Raw genomic sequence first — 18,744 nt, 5'->3', positions numbered from 1 at the left:
TCCCTCAGTGATGAATTTATCTCGTAAATCGGCACTGCCTGTCTCATATTATGTTGTGTTCAGTCTGACAGTGGAAATTGGGTTCCTCTGAGGTCTGACTTCATCCTCACGCTTCCTCAAATTCCACTGACTGTTCAAACAAATTGGAGACCTTCTACATTAATGGTTATCACCAACATCTTAGGTGAGTTATCTAAAAGACTGGGAGACACTGAACTCCCTGCTCTGTCAATCATTCCTACACATCTGTTCAATAGTGGCTAGAACCACAATGAAGAATTCTGACTTGAAAATGAATGCCTTTAAATTTAATCTTCAAGCTTGACTGCTGAAACTGATTCCTCAGTATCTTAACCTTCTTAAAAGACTTAATTTTCAGAGAGTTGCTGCTCTGTACTTTCTGAAATTTAAGCCCCTCACACATGCCTTTCACTCCCTACTGAATATAGCTACTCTATTCCTATCCCAGATGCCTCACTGAAGAGACTTGAGTTAAGTGAGATGAATCTGGGCAGTTTATGTGCATTCTGCAGGAAGGAAACATACTGAAAAATGACTTCAGCACCTGTACCTTGTAGAGCGTACATGATGCTGACTAATGTAGTATAAACCTCTCGACAGTTGTGTTGATCAAAAGCTCATCAAAAACAATTCTAAAAATGATTGGTTAGACAACACAGACAGAATTGCCTTCAAATGCAAAAAACATCACTCCTTGAGTAACTAGCTTAATACCAATGGCTACCAGCTCATTACAGTTCTACAAAGCTGTATCTTCATTGGGAGACATTGTACTGATGTTACAGCAACCAAATTATATGGCAGCTTGGTAAAAACACTATTACACAGTATATGCCACCAGAGCATTATGACTTTTTAGATTTCCGGGTATGACTTCAGTCCTTTGGAGGAAGCTAAAGAAACTTATTGTCTCTGAAGTGAAAGCACAGCTCCACATGAAATACCTTTGTTTTCAAAAGTTGTTTTCACGTCAGTATACCCACTTCATGTTGGCTTACAAACCAAAACAGATATTGGGCATGCAAATACTATGTGCACCTGCTTGGATGCAGGATTTTGGAAAAGCAAGCTTTTTGTAATTTCCTTTTGTTTTCCATCTATATTCTCTTTTTATTTTTTTTCCCAATCTTGCTTAGGTGTTTATGATTCCCCTCAAATTAGTATCATCTGTGATTTTTAGTATGTTGCTTATTTTTACTACCAGATCATTAATTCACATGTGAAATACAGTGAATATCTGTCAGAAACATTTTTTACCTAACTTTGACATCATTTAACAAAACTTAAATAACAAAAGCACCTCAATTTTACATTTTGTGTGCAACTATAAAGCAGAATAAGAAAATTAGTCAGCACAGTCAGCATGACATTTACATGAAATTTATTTCTATTTCTTTGTTCTCTATGTAGTGAATCAAATTCAGCTTCAGTGTATTTATCAGGTTAAGCTGTATTCCAATACTGTCACAGAATCATTATTTTTAAGTAAAGTAAAATTAGGTAAAAGGAATGCTTTCTGCTCACCTTTTGCAATCTCTTTCTTGGCAAACATAACTCATTAAGTCTCGAATACCCCCATAACTTTTTGGATTTAACGCCCTTGGATGAGTTCAATCACCCTTATGCAGCTGTTTCAGACAGTTTACATGCAAGAAATAGAAGATGTCTTCTTCCAAAAAAAAGCTATGTTTATATCTACACACTGTGTAGTGTAACTTGAGTGTAGTGTAAGCGATTTTTTAGTACAGAAGTAAAGTTCAGTAAAGTTCACAATTCTATGTTAACAGAAGGAACCAAAAGGCCTTATCTCCATGTATTTCACTGACAATTTAGTTATCTGTTTTTTGTTACAGATCTAAAGTGAGTGGTGATAGAATACATTTGCCAAATTAGCACTCAATATAGTGAAAATGTTCAATCAACTCTTAGATGTCTAAAGATCTTTAAGGGGTCTAAAATTGCGGATACGTGTTTACTGCTTTTAATTTGCTGTTGTTGTTTTGCATTTTTATGATGCTTAACTGAAACTTTAGCCTTCCAAAAGAGCTTTAAGAATCTTGGTACAGATTATCATAATGCAACATTACCCACTCTTCAAATCAATGAAGTAAATCAAATTCATCAAGTTCTCACTTAATACCTCTTTTTTTTTTCCCAAAGTATTCCCTTACTTTAAATACAGCAGAATTTAATTCTACAAGCAGAATTCAAGAAGTGATGTGACAAATTGATTGAAAAAAATCCAGTGAGGGCTATTCAGTACGAAGATACTTCTGTGGTCTCTGGAAAACACAGGGAAATCACTGGAGGCAGGGAGAGTACCTTGCACAAGAGGCATGCCGTACTCCTCCCACTCTCTGGACACCATCAGAGATGAACTACTGCCACAGATGTGCCCCAGATTGTCCTCATGTAAGTCTTTGTCAGCACAGTGCTTTTTAAAAGATTTTTTTCCTTTCCGTTTTTCTCCCTCCACACAAAGCAGTATCATAAAAGACAGAATCAAGACCCAAAGGACAGACATTGCAATACTACACTATTACTCACATACCCCAATTTCTACCTTAATACTTGACCAAAAATAGCCACTACTCACATTCACATTTCAAGAAGACATTCTTATTAAGCAAATACGCAAGAGCTAGCCTAAATATTAATGCTTATGCTAATTTTTATGTATACTTTGATCTTTAATTTTTAAGCATTAAAGTTCAAAGTGTCATATCTGTGTTGCAAACCATGACTTCCCTGAAGGACCAGGAAGCAGTGGTCATCACTGTGGCCTGTTGGCCTGTATGCCCTGGCTATGCAAGAGGGCAGGAGCTGCACTGTGTCCCAGTACATCCGGAAGATCAGCAGGTAAGAACTGCAAGGAGCACTTCCAAGAGCACCTGCCTTATAGTTTTGAGGCATTTCATTATTTTTATAAAATACTAAGCTATATCAGCATGTTAATAAGAACGATAATATTAAGCAAAAACATTTAAAAGTACCAGCCCTGTTATCAAATTCTAGTAGTTCCCTCCTCCTGAAAAATGCCAGATATTCAACTATAACCTCATATTTACATTTAAAGGTAGCTCTCATATAAACCTCCAACTGTCAGTGAAGAGTCACAACCCAATACTGTAACTTCCAAAGACAATTACAATAGTAAACGGCTCTGCTAGTGATCAGTTTTAAGTTAATACTGTGTTTAAGTGCTTAAGGGCCACTTCATACAAAGTTCTGAATGACAACTCCATTAAAAAGGTGCAATATTACTTCAGAAATTTTACTGAGTTCATGATCTTAAGAAAAAATGCCAAATTGAGAACGGACAGCTTGTAGTTCCCTTACAAAATAAAGGCAGTGCTTCCTCAGTAATAGGGTTATGTGATGTTCTGCTGCCCCTGAGCCCCTTGGAAGACAAGTGCACGTACAGTAAGTACAATGCCAAGTCTGAACCAGCACAACTGAACCTGACCTAATGTGTCCCACTGGGTGGCAAGATAAATTAACTCAGTCTTGGTACTGGAGTACATCACACATCTCCTGATGGCTCTCGGTCTGCTACTACTAAAAGCACAGGTTAAGTGGTCTTCAGCAGCACACAGAGACAGCCTGGTGGTGCACACCTGGGAAAAACAAGCGAGCTGTTACAGTGAGAGCTAATGTGTTAAAGATCTGACTTCAGACTTGGGAGAAGAGGTAGTTCTACCTCAGTGTAACTGTTGTTTTAGTAAAACAAACACTTTTTTACCTAAGGCAACATGACTTCAGGGAAAACAAGAACACAATGCTTTATAGATAAAAATACTTCATATTCCACATGCAATGCTGAAGTGTTCCAAAGCCTAAATATACAACTTTAGAGTATTTAAGTGGGAAAGCTGAGTAGGCAATAACTTCTGACTTGGGTATAATCTTTTGCATTGTAAAATGCTGACTCCTCTATACTGTTTAAAGAAAATGTTAGAAGAAAGGTATAGTAATAAAGTCACTGAAAAGGGTACTTTTGGACATTATCCATGAAGAAAAGATTGAACATGATAAACTATAACCTTGCAAATTTCCTTTGTGCAATTAGTGGACCACTAGATATTTTATTACCCACTGCCTGTAATGTGTGTATTAACAAAATGCATTTTGTTTATAAATACATTATTTACATGGTGGCCTCAAGATAGTGATATATTTGATAAATTTGATATACACTTTCCATTATGAAATAGCTTTTAATTGTCAATTACTAAGGCTGTCAGATTTTCTGCAAACTTGACATAGTTGGTAACAAATTTGTTTGTTAAGAAGGTAATTCCAATACATAGATGCCATTCATATACCTTGAATTAATTTAAATTACATTTTCTAGCCATCTAAATAAGAAGATTCTGGTTACTTCCTAATAGAACTAGGGGCTTTAATACTGTTTCTGACTAGTTAACACAATTACATGACATTGCACGTGGACTTTATGATCTGGGAGTTCCCTTCCAGCTCTGTAAGGAAATGGTACTGCTGACAGGCTAAGAAATCTTAGTCTGCACTTTTTTGTCAGCTGACAGGCAACAATAATGCTACTTTTGAAATCCTGATAGAAAATTGTAGGTAAAAATAATTTAAACAAATGCATCATGAAATACATCATGGGGATATTGACAGCTGACTTTGCTAGTCTTTTTAGGACAAAATGTAAGCAGCTTTATAAAATGATTCTTTCTTTCTTACTTTGCCTACATGGAAACCAGTTTTTATATTCTTTGCCCAAAGGAAAAATATTGTAGCTCCAAAAGCGTGATCCTAGTTTTTATGCTGCTCCATTTTGCTTCATTTCTGTAGAATGCTGAATACCTCTCTAGAGAATTGACATCAAAAAGCCTCGAGCACACAGTAGAGCTCGTAGCATAACAACTAATTGCACATCAGCTGGGCACAGCAAGCACTGGTTACCGAGTACTGTTAATACATCATAGTAAATAGCGTCACTTAACTTAAACTTAGTTAAGAAAGGCAAGATATTTCAGCTAGGAACATGGGCAGATAAGAGGAATGCTCAGACAGTTACACCTGCTCAGCTGCTGGGTGCTTCCAGAGTAAACCATCGGACCTTGATCATATTTCCATCCTAAACCTATCAGCCACTTTTTATGGCAAATAAAATAGGAAAGGTTAAATGATCTGATATACAGCTATCCTGCAAAACTCTGAAGTGGTGTAAATAATCTACGTGCTCACACACATACAGATGACTTGCTAATTCTTCCCAGAAATTTCCACCTCTAGAGTGAAACTAATAGAACTAAATAACAGAATCACAAAATGGTTTGGGGAGGGAACTTAAAGGTCACCTAGAACCCCCATATCCTTCTCTGCAGGGCTGGAGAATATTCTAGTGTATCTCATACACTTTTGTGCAAAAGTCAGATATTCTTCCTTAAACAACTAATGAAAGTGGGTTTTGCTTATCTGACTCATTTCCCACTGAAGCTTATTAAATAATATTCATATTTTCTATTCTGCTGACTGAGCTGAAGGGCGATAAACCTTCTGGTGACTGGTGGTGTTAAGCAGCCAGAGTACGTAACATTTTCAGCTGCTCCACACAGAGCCATTAAGGAACATCTGCCTATGCTGCTTCTTGTACAAAAAGAGCATGCTTGCTCCCACTTGACGTTTCTTTCCCCTGCAGATGAAAAAAAAGGGTTTACTGTGTTTCACCAGCAATTAACTTTTCCCTGCATTGGCACTCTGTTCCTCCATTTAGACCCACAGGATTCAACATACGCAGAATTCTCACCAGACTGCTTGATTTTTTAAAAAATAAAAATCTATTTAACAGAAATACTACAACTTAAAATGTGTTCCTTACAACACAACTCCCAAATTCCCAATAAAGAGTCACATGAACCCCTAGAGAAAATGAGTAACTATCTCTCCTCATTAAAAATATTCCTCCGTTGGTCTCCAAGAATTTGTCTCTAAGAAGGAAACAGAACTTTTTTGTGACTTAGAGAGCTCTCTGACAACCAGATAAGGTCACCATCCTAGTTATTCATACTAGGCTTGGTTCCAGAAGTGCAGTCTAGAACATGAGGTTTGCCTGAGCCCCACTGCCGAGGTTTGAAAAGAAGCCTGAATATCATGGATATCTGTACTGTCCCTAGTGCTTGCCAGCTCTGTCCAGGCTGCCTTTTCACTGAAAGCTGATCCACTCTCCTAAGCACTCTTCTTCAAAAGCTCACTTGCATTCCTCGTCCTATCTCAAGTGAAAAGAACTGTCCTGAGAACCTGTAAGCAGATGAAAATCCTGTAATAGCCAGTGGATATTAGAAACCCATAGCCTGAGGCAGCAGGGAGCCCAATGCTTCTTGTAAAATTCACCACATATTTTAAACTCCATGTTATTGCTAAACATATTGGAAATACAAGGAATTGGCATGCACAAAAGAGTATACCAAGGGTGCAGTGTTTGATGGAGACTACATCACTGGCACGAAGTTGTGCATTCTGCTACAATCATGAAAATGTACCAGCATAAGTCCCTATTAATTCAAATATTACAGAAAGTTATCCACCAAACAAGTGTGTCACCTGTGTATGTGAATGACAACTATGGATGGGCATTCCCATCTGGAAGCAGAACTTTTCTGTTTGAATTTTTTTACTTTTTAAATCTCATGAGTTATCTTCTGAAAACTCAAAGCCAAGTTCATTGGGAAATAGCTGCAAAGTAACCTGATTTTAATGTCAAAAGCCAGAAGACCCAGACATCTCTCATCCAAAGTCACTAATATTACCAGGTCTTGTACATTTTTTACTTGCATTAAAAACTTCAGGTTTTAATTTGTAATTTCTTTTTTAGAATATGTTTTTAAAACAAAACCTGGTGAGTCTCATATTCATTTAGTAACATGAGCTAATGCTTTAAAAGAATAAACTTAACTGCACAATGAACAATAAAATCCTGCCATGTTTCCATAAGTGTACTTCAAATGTGGGAAGCCAGATGTTTAATGGTAAACAAGAGTCTGTTGCTAATTCTGCTGTGAATTGTAAAAGCCACCTTACTTTTTTGGAGGGAGAGTAGGAGGAGGGGGGAAAGTAAGAACCTGACTGAGCTTATAAATATGCCATACTGAATACATAGTTTTTCCACATTGTATTTCTCTTCATCTGCGAAATCCAAGTCACCCCTCAAGTCAGTTCTGCTTATAAAAGACTCCAATTCCATTACTTGGTGATTAAAATTATTTATTTTCACACTTTCAAACAGATTCATTTTCCTCACTTTCAGTTTAGTGGATAGCTATTCCAATACCGGAGTACTACCACTGAGTATTACCATCTGACTTCTGCACTTTTAATTTCAGACTTCCAAGCACTGAGACCCTTTTCAAGGACAGACGGGTGCTGGCAGGGCAGAATGGAGCAGGCGTGATGCAGGCTGCGTTGAACACCTTGAATATGCAACAGAACAAATGTGCTTGGTGAAATGTCAACAGTGGTAAGAGTCAGTCTTTGAAAAGGAGGGCCAGGCTTCTAAAAAACTCATAAATGGCCTCCATATGAGCTACAAAAAGCAGTGGTTTGCCACCTGAAGCAGATTTTCTGGAGGTTTGTATTTTTACCACTACAGCCAGAAAGGTGCAGAACAGAAAAAGCACTACATGACTGAAGGTGCGAAAATTTGCTGTATTCTACCTCTCAAAAAGCAGAAACTGCAGGACAGTAAAATGAGAGTTGCTTTCAAGACCTCTGTGTCCTGATTACTTATGGAGGTTCCCAATACCAACAAACATTGTACCATGTCATCGGCAGTTCATGCTGCTGATAGAAACCATCACCTCACCCAGCTTGGTTCTGCTACTGATGCCTCTGCATGCTGCTCCTTTGCCTTTGAGTAGGAGGCAGCCACCTCTGACTATATAACAGAAACAGAATGCAAAGCAGCCTCTGTATCACACACCTAATTTAAACATTTTGTATTAATTTCTCCTTCTGCTACAAGGCAGAGTGGATGAATACAATCAGAGAATGGTTTGGGCTGGAAGGACCTAAAGATCACCCAGTTCCAGCCCCCTGCCATGGGCAGAGACACCTCCACCAGACCAGGTTGCTCAATGTCCCATGCAGCCTGGCCTTGAGCACCTCCAGGGATGGGGCATCCACAGCTTCTCTGGACAACATATGCCAGTGCCTTGCAGCCCTCATAGGAACGAATTTCTTCAAAATATCTAAACTAAATCTACCCTCTTTTAGTGCACATTGCTGGCTCATGTCGAGCTTCTCATCAACCAACACCCTCAGGTCCTTCTCCTCGGAGCTGCTCTCAATCCATTCTCTGCCCTGCCTGTGTTTGTGCTTGGAATTGCCCTGGTGCAGGCATTTGGCCTTGTTGAACCTCGTGAGGTTTGCACAGGCCCACCTCTCCAACCTGCCCAGGTCCCTCTGGATGGCATCCCTTCCCTTTAGTGTGTCAACCACACCACACAGCTGGGTGTCATCAGCAAAATTGCTGAGGATGCACTCAGTCCCACTGTCCATGTGGAGATTATTCTTTCCCCATCAATTACATTCTGTCATTGCTGGGACAGAAAGTTGTCATTGTATAACAGATAGGAGTACATCATACTGTTAGAAAAAGGACAAGAGCACTATGAGCAAATTAAAACTAAGAATGAATTCATTATGGTTATCCCAACTGTAACAGAAAAGAACTGAGAGTGATTTGAAAGGGAGCTCTCAAAGCTCCTAGGCCAAAATGGATTATAACACATTTTTCATATACCCATTTTTCTGCTAATGCAATCTCAGATTTTACTTCATAGCTGTTTGCTGTTGGTATAGCAATAGTATACTCAGAGTATAGAAAAGAAAGTGTATGATTAAAATTCAAATCCTGCCCCAAGTTCTCTGTAATCATGGTGTTAAAGCAGAGAAAATTGGTTCTTGAAAAGCCACATTCTAAAACAGAATGATTTGCTTTTCAGAAATACTTTTCTGCGTTTCAAGTATAAAACAACTTTATTTCAGATGACTTAAAAGTATCCAGATGGGGACTTCTATTAAAAGTAGAAATTACCCCACCCACCTTTTAACAGTAGAAATTCATCAGGAACATATCATTTGATGAAAGCCTTCCTAAGATTTTCCAGAAACCTTTGTACTGAGGTAAAATTTTTGCCTTTCTGCTGCGAAAATAGCTCTCAAAGTTTTTCTCCCCCAACTCTAAGCCTATCTTTATAAAGTAATCTAATAGTTTTTTATATGGAATGAGGCATTCTTTCTCTCAAGAGCTGAGATTAGAGAGACTTTGAAAAGAATCATGATATATAAAAAGGAAGGCACAGAGATCTCTACAGAATATGAATTCAGCTTGTGGAGTTGAAAAGTTGAAGAAGGGTTTCTTTGCACAGATCCCATCAATATGCTCTAGGTCAGATGTTGAGAAATGGATTACTCAGAAAGAGGGACCTGGTAATTCCTCAGCTCTTCTAATCTGAAGTATAATCAGCTTCCAATTAGCACAAGAGACACAGTTATTACTTTTTTGTTGGAAAAGGGAATAGTTTTGTTTGTTTGTTTGTTTGTTTTTTTAAGTGGTACTTATGATCAAATTTTACTTAATATCAATCTAAGATAGCAACTGAATACCAGAGACCAAGAAATTTAGGAAAATCATAATCTGATTTACAGACATCTTTCCATGCACATTTCACTCTGTTTGAGGAATTGGGAATGGTATTAATAAACAGAAAGTGCTTCTCTCTAAGAATAATAAAAAAATATATTGTAATGTACTTGGACAGTTAGCTTACAATTACAGCAGAATCAACACCTGCCTTAAAGAGTAATGTGTGTGTGCATCTGTGGGCTAAAAGTAAGGATCAAACTGTTTATGGTGCTCTTATAGAAACATACAACCAAAGCACTGGTAAGTAAGCATGGGCATAGGTACAGTAGAGTAAGTATATACAGTTAGTACATGTGTATGCTTAGGTAGCTCTTATCTATGTATAATTCTTGATATAAATTATCATCTATAGTCATCATTAGATGAGAACAATGGCATTTGTTCTATCAAGCCATCCTAACTCAAACATTTTAAAGATTTCCTCTTGTTTGACCTGCATTTATAGTCACTGTTTTTGCATTGCAAAAATGCAGTAAAGATACAGAACATGTAAAAGCGAGGTTAATAAACCAAGGTAATAAATAGCTTTTTCTCACTAACAAAGGTGAAACATAAAAACAGCTTAAAAGGTAACTGTCACCTGCTACAGATTTTCTTTTTTTTTTTTTTTTAAGAAAAAAATATTCAAACATTTTTTAGTGTAGCTTGGTAGTGACTGAAAGTTTTAGTACCATATATTATGTCATCTAGTTCTGTCTTCTCCAACTCTTGTCTTTTACTAAGGTCATTTAATGAGTTTCCGTTTATGCACATCAGTCACAATTAAGCACGAGAAAAGAAGTAATACTCTTTAGCACCACAGTTTGGCTGCAGCTTTGCAACAAAATCACATGAGGATCTATAAAATACAGGTGAAATGACGTTTTGGTAATTCCAGGAAAAAGCCCCTAAGGTCAATTCATCTGAGCAGACTGCAGACATGAAGACAAACCCTATGTCTTTGCATAGCCTGAACTCTTCTCCCTGTTGCTCCCCCCTAATAAGAGCTGTTGAGTGTGAAACCCAGGTCGCCAGCCGCACAGACAACCCGCTAAAGCTGTTCTGTAGCACCTGCAGGGAACTGTTGGAAGCAAAGTTTGTGCACAGGATGCTCTCAGGAAGCACCTTACAGGAGAGCGGCGCTTTCCTTGCCCTCCTCCCAGGCAGGGGCCACGGGCAGAGGCAGCTCCGAGCCTGGGCTGGGGCAGCCTCACCTCGCTGGGAAGGCTGCCAGGGGCAGACCTACCTTGGTGAGCTGGGCAATCTTCTTGCACATTTTCATGTGAATTTCCTTATTGCAGCCTTCCACCGAGCTGCTGCGAAGGGCTTTAGATCCATTGCAAGTCCCGGGCTGATGAAGCTTGTTTATGCCGGAGGCCATTAGGCTGGAAATATTTTAATCAAGTCCGTTTGTGTATGCTCCGGGCAGCGTGAGCCTGTCCTCGCTGCTCGCCTCCCCACACTCAAACCCCTGCAGCACTGGAGGAACTTCAGCCCCAAACAGGGCAAGCTGCAGCAGCTGCTTCTCTCCCTTCTGTGCAGATGTCCCAGTCCTTCAGCAAAACACCCAGGCGAGGAGGCAGAGAACAGCATGTGCAAGCCTTCCTGATCGTGGCGTGTTATTTATTTTTTTTCCTCCCCTTCTTTTCAAATGGTTGAGCTTCCGCCAGGAGAAGATGCCAGCGGCTGGATGCTACAAATTCCCCACAGGATACACTGAGCCAGCGGCACAGACGTTGCTGGGGATCTAATAAGAGAGATCGTCTGCAGATTGAATCATGTTGCCTTCCTGGACTGCTGAAGGATCGCAGGGGTCGTCAGAGGAGGATTATAGCTCCTTTCACAAGCTCTGCTGTTTTGGCAGTGCTCTCAAAGTCCAGATGGACCAATAAAGTGATGAAGGAAAGCTAGTTCAATTTTTGCTGCTCTGCTGAAAGCAGAACGAAGCAGTTCTGCCACCTCAAACACAGCTGAGCCCCGGAAAGGTGTCCCGGAGCCGCTCAGCCTGCTTTATCCAGAGACTGGCCAGTTCCCCTCAGATGCACTAAACACATTGGAAAGAAGCCTGAAGAAAATGGACAATATTGCTGGGCTCTTTTTCTTCATCTGCAGCTACTTATTCTCTTCAAAAAGACCACACTTCAAAATGTAAAAATAAATAGGTTAGAGCACAGCAAAAGCAGGAAAAAGGCATAAAAAAGACAAGCTATTAAAATGCGATTTTTTTTTTTTTAAATGGTTCAGTAAAGTGTTGTGAAAGAAGAAAAAGCTTACTGGACATGTTTAAACAAGCCCAGGAGACAGGAGGAGGAGGAGAAAGCAAAGTAGGGGGAAAACAGAGGTGGAGAAGAAAAAGGAGAATGAACAGGTAGGAGAAGCTGAGAGCTGCTCAACACCCTGCGATGTGTCACCACAGCCAGTGCAAGGGACCCCAGAGAGTAAGCCCCATCTCTGCCCAGATAGGTACAGAGGGGACAGAGCTGCTTCTTCCCCCTGTCCCACGCAGGTACTGCGGCTTCCCCGGCCCCCTCTCACCTCCTGGCAGCACCTCCTGTTCTTCTCCAGCTAGAAGCTTCCACTTTGCTTGCCGTGGCTTTGAAAAAGAGCTTCTTGTGCTCAGAGTTGGGAAGGAGAATTATCCAGTGTCAGCTAAGGGCAGAGCAAAAGGAATCTGCAGAAAAAGGGAAATCCTCGATGAGGACAAAAAGGGATAAGGTCCTGTTAAGAATAAGCAGTTCAAGAGGAAACAGATTGGGCAGAAGAAGAATGCCTCCAGGCAGCAGGGGGGAGAGGGAGGAGTGAGAAGATGTAAGAAGAGAAGATCTTGGGACAGAGAAACCAAACCCTTTAACTGCTGGGAGAAAAAGAGGGACTCTAAAGCTTTGGAGGCAGATCTTCACTCCAGGAGTGAGAGTGAAGACTGACTGAGAAACTTGCAGAAAGAAAACACCAGGAAGGAAAATGAAGATGGTCACAACTGATGCTAGATACTAAGCAGGGAAGAGAATTTAGCCCAGAAAAAAACATTACTAAGAAAAGATAAGAAACAATCTTTGCACAAAGTAATACCTAAGTGTGGTATCTTCATTAATTGGCATTAGTGTCTGAGATGCTGCTGCCTGGGACTGGAACTTTTTCTGTGACTATGGCATAAGGACACTCCATTGTCAGTTGCCTGGTATCTAATAAAGATGTGCACACACAAAAGTTCAACTCTGCCAATGTATGGTTTTATTATCGTCTCTACATGGTCACTGACTTGAGGAAAAAGAAGGCAGGAACTTAATTATATGCATAATTTTGATAAAATTGGCAAGCTTATTAGGACAATCAAGAGAACACAAAGGGCTAGCACTGTTTCCTAGCTACCTTGTTTCCTCAGAAAAAGAACAAAATTGAATGAAAATAGAACGCTATTAAGATAAATGCAAAGGGTTTTAAAAATACTTGCAATAAGTTACCTGTATTACAACTCTAATACAGAGATAGCAATTTTTATTTTTATTTTTATTTTTATTTTTATTTTTATTTTTATTTTTATTTTTATTTTTATTTTTTTCCCCTGAATAGCAGGGTAGTACATCGCTGGACCTGAATGCATGCCTGGATGGAGACTTGAGACACTTTCACTGGCAGACAGAGAAGAGGAGCACAGAACTTCAGGTACACTGGGAAAGCAATAAACAACAGGTTATTTTCAGATAGTCCATTAATATGTTTTGGGGGATTAGAAGGAAAAGCTTGAGGCTTTGGTACAAGATGGTGTTTTAGCAGGACATAACTGGTCACTGATAAATTATTCTGAGTCCAGACAAGAGTTGTCAGCTAACAGCTCAAACATTGGAAAAGCTTTGGTCAGACCTTATGCACCAAAAAATGCAACCAGAAAACATAACTTCACAGGAGGCTCAAGGTTTCATTAGTTCTGCTACTCAGGAAAACACTTGATTTCAGTAACAGAATTTCAGCAGAGATTTTAAATGAGAATTTGACTTATTTTATTTTCTTTTAATTGAATCTAGGGGTTGCCTGTGGATAAGAAGACAAAGCAAGAACATCACAAAGGGTAATTTAAGCAGGTACTATACAAAAGTGGATTTTAAGTGAACCATGTGAGCACATAAGTGGATGAGAAAAATGTTCTTGAACTTGGAGCTGTACAAGGCGAAGATGCAGTTTAAAATACAAATGAGAACAGTCTAAACAGAAAACACGCATGCATACACAATTCTGCTCGAATTATTATTGTTGCATTTGTTATACATAAATTATGAAAGAGAAGGTAGTTATGGCACTATAGTCTTCAAGTCTGTTAGCAACTGTACACAGGTTTATAGCTTTGCTGCTCAAGTGCGTTAATTCATTTTTTTATTAACAAAATTGTGTCATATGAATAGAAGACTATGCCTTCCACTTTCAGTACCTGCTGCTTGTTCAATATGCAGACTACACTACAGCTTCTGTAAGTTTTATATCCTCCTTTGCAGTCCTCCTAACTCAACTGACTGTGGTGTGCATACTAAAGCTTAGAGATGTTTGTTCCACAAGCTTTAGTCTCCTCATCCTTAGCATTTGGAACAACACAGCACGTGGACTATCACTACATGCGAGTATGTTCTTTCCCTTACTTTGATGAAGGACTGAGACATTGTTACATTAGTAAAAATTAGATATTCTGTTCATCACATTCTCCCAAAATTTGTCAGGTCTGTTGTTTTTTTTTGTTTGTTTTTTTTTTGATAATGTAGTATTGAAGGATTTTTTACTGTTCTCAGTCAGTGTAGAAGTCAACAGGACTTCTGGTGAGTTCTCCTTCTTTGTAGGAGAACAAAAAAATAAATAAATTATCCTTCCATAATATTTGTATACTACCTTTTTCCCTCTGTCACAAAGAAAAGAAACTTAGAAAAAAACCTGCACTCGAAGTTAAGTAACTTTTGAGTTCTTATCCTTTTACCATGGTACCAAAGCAATCTGTTATTGCCTGGTTAGCATAATAGCACTTGTTCTTGTCACACATTTAGTCTATAGAAGTGACTCATGTCAGAAACAATCTCTGGCAGCTGATCACTTAATGTCAGTAAAGACATCAAAGTCAGTAAAAAGCCTCTAAGTCAACATCATCAGGGTCAACAAATGGGAGAAGGTGCAATTCTAGGTACGATTACAAAATCCTTGCCACCAAGCAAATTAGCTTTCTGCTTACATGGCTGAAACAAATGGCTGGAAAGCTTTCATAGTACCATCTTTCAAATTCTTAATGATTTAAACATCAATACAATTAAAATAAGATGTGACCCACCATCAAATTCACCCATTTTATCCTCGCTATCTCAACTGAAACGTAAGTCCATCAATCCAGCATTATTTATACCTACAGAAAAAAATGTGTAGGATACACAAGGTAAGACTAGCTGCTATTAAAATGGCCACAATTCATGAATTCTAAGACACAAAGAAGATACTTCTGCTGCAAATGTTTAATGTATAAGCATTGTCCTTAGTTTAGTGTACTGCAAACAGCTTTCCCAAAGCACAATTAATACAGAGCCCAATTCTTCCACTATTTATTTGAATACCAGTTCCACTGAAGCCAGTGGGATTTTTTTTTTAATTTATTTATGAGGGCAAAATTAAACTGATCCCCCAGATTAGACTCTACTAATGTTTTCCAGCCCAATAAAATCTCCATTTGAAAACGGTGTAACAATACAGATAGTCATTAACTGTCATGGTAGATTTCAAATGGCAAAGCCCTATCAGTAAAACAGATTTACAACTTCTCAAGTCAGTGTCTCAACAAAGGAAGATGCATCCCTAAGTGAAATGCTAATTTAACTCATAGATCACTAGTCTCGTTATTGATCTCCATTTAAATTCATTTTGATCATGGACTACCTTTTTGATCTCAGTATAGAATTAAGGGACTGTTTTTTTTCCTTCTTACAGAAGAAAAGAAAGAAAGAAAAAAAAAAAACAAAACACCGGAAAGAGGAATAAGAAGTGGTCAGAAGATCCATAAGAACAGCTATCCTCGCCACCTAGTTCATTATCCTGCTTCTAGTAAAGCTTGTTTAGGGGTTGAAAGCCAGAAAAAGGACAAGCATAAAGAGATCCTGTCACTGGTATATCCTGGGTAATTACAATGATGGGATTATGTAACTATTTTACAATTTTCCTTTCCTCCCCCTTCATAAGGCAAACAGGATTTGAGAGTCCAATTCAAAACTCATCCGAAGTGGGGCTGATTTCCTCATTGACTAAAAATAGTAACTATTTGAGAACTCGTATGCAATTTTATAGCTGCCTTACACACACATTTTGGAGGAATGTGGCATACAGAATCTCTGATTACTACTGCATAATGATGGCCCTATTATGGATGAAGTATTCCTGCGCTTATACTTTAGTATGGAAGCTGGAACCAACCAGATGGAACAGTTATAAAAGCCCTAGAACACAAACTAAATGGGATAGCAACAACTCTCTTTTTTTAACCTGCTTTTTACCCAGTGACTTACAAGTGAAATTACCACAAAGTGAATGGCATGCAGCAAGTTTTGCTCACTCTGTGTCACTGTGTATCTGTTCACATAACAGGACTGACAAAGGAAAGAGAAAGGCTCTTGAGCAGTGCCATCAGAAGAGACGGATACAGTCAGAAAGAGACAGCATTAACAGATGAGATCACTACTTGGAAGGACAAGGAGAGAATCTTCAGCACGCTTCCCTCCAAAGCCTGCAGCAGCATCCAAGATCTGATTGTCATCATTGCTTTCCTTTTCAGTTAGGTCTGTGAGCTCCTCCTGGCCTGATCTGCTCACCTCACTCGGCACTGCAAGACTGGGCCCAAGCTGGTATAGTCACTACCTTCATGCTTGTCCTGTCCTTCCTCATCCCTCTGGAAGCAGCTGGCTCTCACTGAGTCCTGACATTTATTTCAGACCAGGACTGGAGTCCCAGGGCTGAGCTGAAATGAGGTTACCAGGACCCATGGGCAAAGCCTGGAAACCCCAGGGAGGCTGCTCAGGGGCCATTAAGGCTTAATAGCACACTCAGGGCTCTGAAACATGACCTGCAAAAACTCTGACAGCAAATCCTTCCACCAGTTAAACAAAGTAAGTAGCTATTATCACAAGAAGATAGTTACACTTCATGGAAATCTGGATTGCTGTGGCATATTTACCTGAAAGCCAGTATGTCTAACCAGGTTAGACTTCAATTTGTCACAACAGAAGCCTGACTTCCATTTCAATCTAGAAACACAAAGCCTAGCAGAAATATTTAAAGCAGACTGAAGAAATAAATCTCACATCCTGGATGAAATCGATCATAAGGGACTGCAAGGTATTCACAGGGGAAAATCTCCATCTGTAGATCTGAGACGCAGGCAGACACAACTCGATTGCCAAATGTGAACCAAAAGTAATACAGTTTGCATTATTAGTTTCACTTAAAATAAAAGTCCTAGGTTTTTAAAGTCACAAGAATCACAAAGTTTTACCCGTTCTCTTCCCATTTCAATGCTCTTCTTCATAAACAGACTACTGTGGTGGAAAAAAAGCTGGATGAATTTAATTTTCCAGCACAAATATCTTAAATAGAAATATGATTACACATCATATTTTTCCCAGAAAATATGAATTTAAAAATAAATAAACAAAAACTCATTGAGGATTCACTGTTGATTACAGTGTTTTTGTAGGCTGTTTCTACGATTAAAAAGAAAGTAGACACAGATGTTTTAACAAATATGACTCTATGTAACTAATATACTTGAACATATAGAATCCATTTCCTGCGCTCTAGGAGCAGAATGGGATTAGTCCAGATCCACAAGTTTTACCAATTAATAGAAAATACAAATGACTCGTCTTTAAAAAGTAGGTAGCTGTTAAATATATGGAAATGTATGGTAGTATGATGTCTGAAAAATCTCCCTGCTACATGTATAAGTGATTTTTTTTTCTTGCTGCCTCTGTCCATTCTCCACAAATAGCTCATATAACCCGTAATCCTTGACACATTTGTAAATGGAAAATCATTCCATTATTTTGTTGATAAAAATCTACTAAATACTGTGACGATTCAGATATGAAACAATACTGACCCCTAGTGTTCATCTATTTTTTTTCCTCAGAAAACAAAACAAAACAAAACACACAAACACAAAACCAATACTTCTTCAGGATGGTTTCTGCCTATTTGACCCGCTTTCACTCATAATGGTATGTCACCCGTCCTTACTAAATAACTACTGTCACTTGTGGCTATTAGACACGTTTTTATAAACCTAAACACAGATAAACTACCCTAAGTTCCTAGGGCCCACAGTGAACAACTTATGTCCACATTTTTGAATGTTGTCTCTAATTAGGAAGTGCTCAGAATGTTTCCTCCCGACTCATCATACACTGCACCTTGCTTCCTGTAAAGTATCCCCCCCTCTCACAGCATGTTCTGTAACCATGTCTCTGGAGTTTCAGCTTATTTGATCTTTCCCTTAATGAGATACAGAATTTATTCATACTTCAATGGATACAGTAGGTTTATGACAAATGCTTGAAAATGCAGGGGAAAATTTACACTAGAAAAGATGTAATCTGGAAGAACACAAATATTCTTTCCAACAAGGCAGCTACAACTCTTGTAATTTCTGCCCCCTTACAAATGACACAAAACAGAAAGATGTGTCAGTAAGAAAGGGTTTTTATTGCTTTTAGACACAGGCAGAGCTTGGCTTGCTACCCCACTTGCTTTGGTCTAAGGCTCCCAATGAGAAAAATGCAGCTATACCCATCTTTCTTGGTGATTGCATCTGGAGAGGACTTTGGCAGAGTGCCGTGGGCAGTGCCAGGGTTTTGCAGACATATTCAGCTATTTGCATATACGTAGACCACTAAAATTAAACATTCGTCTCAGCTCTTAGTGTGTCCATACTCCCAAGATAACAAAATCACAGATACGTTGAGGTCAGAAGGGATCTCTGAAGAGATCTAGTCTAACCCCTGGGCCAAGCAGGATCACCAATGGCACACTGCGCAGGATGGCATCCAGGTGGGTTTTGA

General features: G+C 38.9%; 1 protein-coding gene across 2 annotated transcripts in view; it reads right to left on the bottom strand.

Moving 5' to 3' along the window:
- The window catches only part of FAM184B (family with sequence similarity 184 member B), a 39,271-nt gene extending 27,650 nt beyond the window's left edge, over window positions 1–11,621 (bottom strand). For both annotated transcript variants that reach the window (XM_084285955.1, XM_084285956.1), the window contains exon 1: window positions 10,923–11,621. In XM_084285955.1, coding sequence (XP_084142081.1) covers window positions 10,923–11,057 — 135 coding nt within the window. In that variant the 5' untranslated portion in view covers window positions 11,058–11,621. The remainder of the gene's footprint in view (window positions 1–10,922) is intronic.
- Between the last annotated feature and the right edge of the window lie 7,123 nt (window positions 11,622–18,744).

Source organism: Netta rufina (assembly GCF_964035555.1).
Source record: "Netta rufina genome assembly, chromosome: 4".
Taxonomy (NCBI): domain Eukaryota; kingdom Metazoa; phylum Chordata; class Aves; order Anseriformes; family Anatidae; genus Netta; species Netta rufina.
Note: the sequence above shows the minus strand (reverse complement) of the source record. Positions and strands in the feature narration are given on the sequence as shown.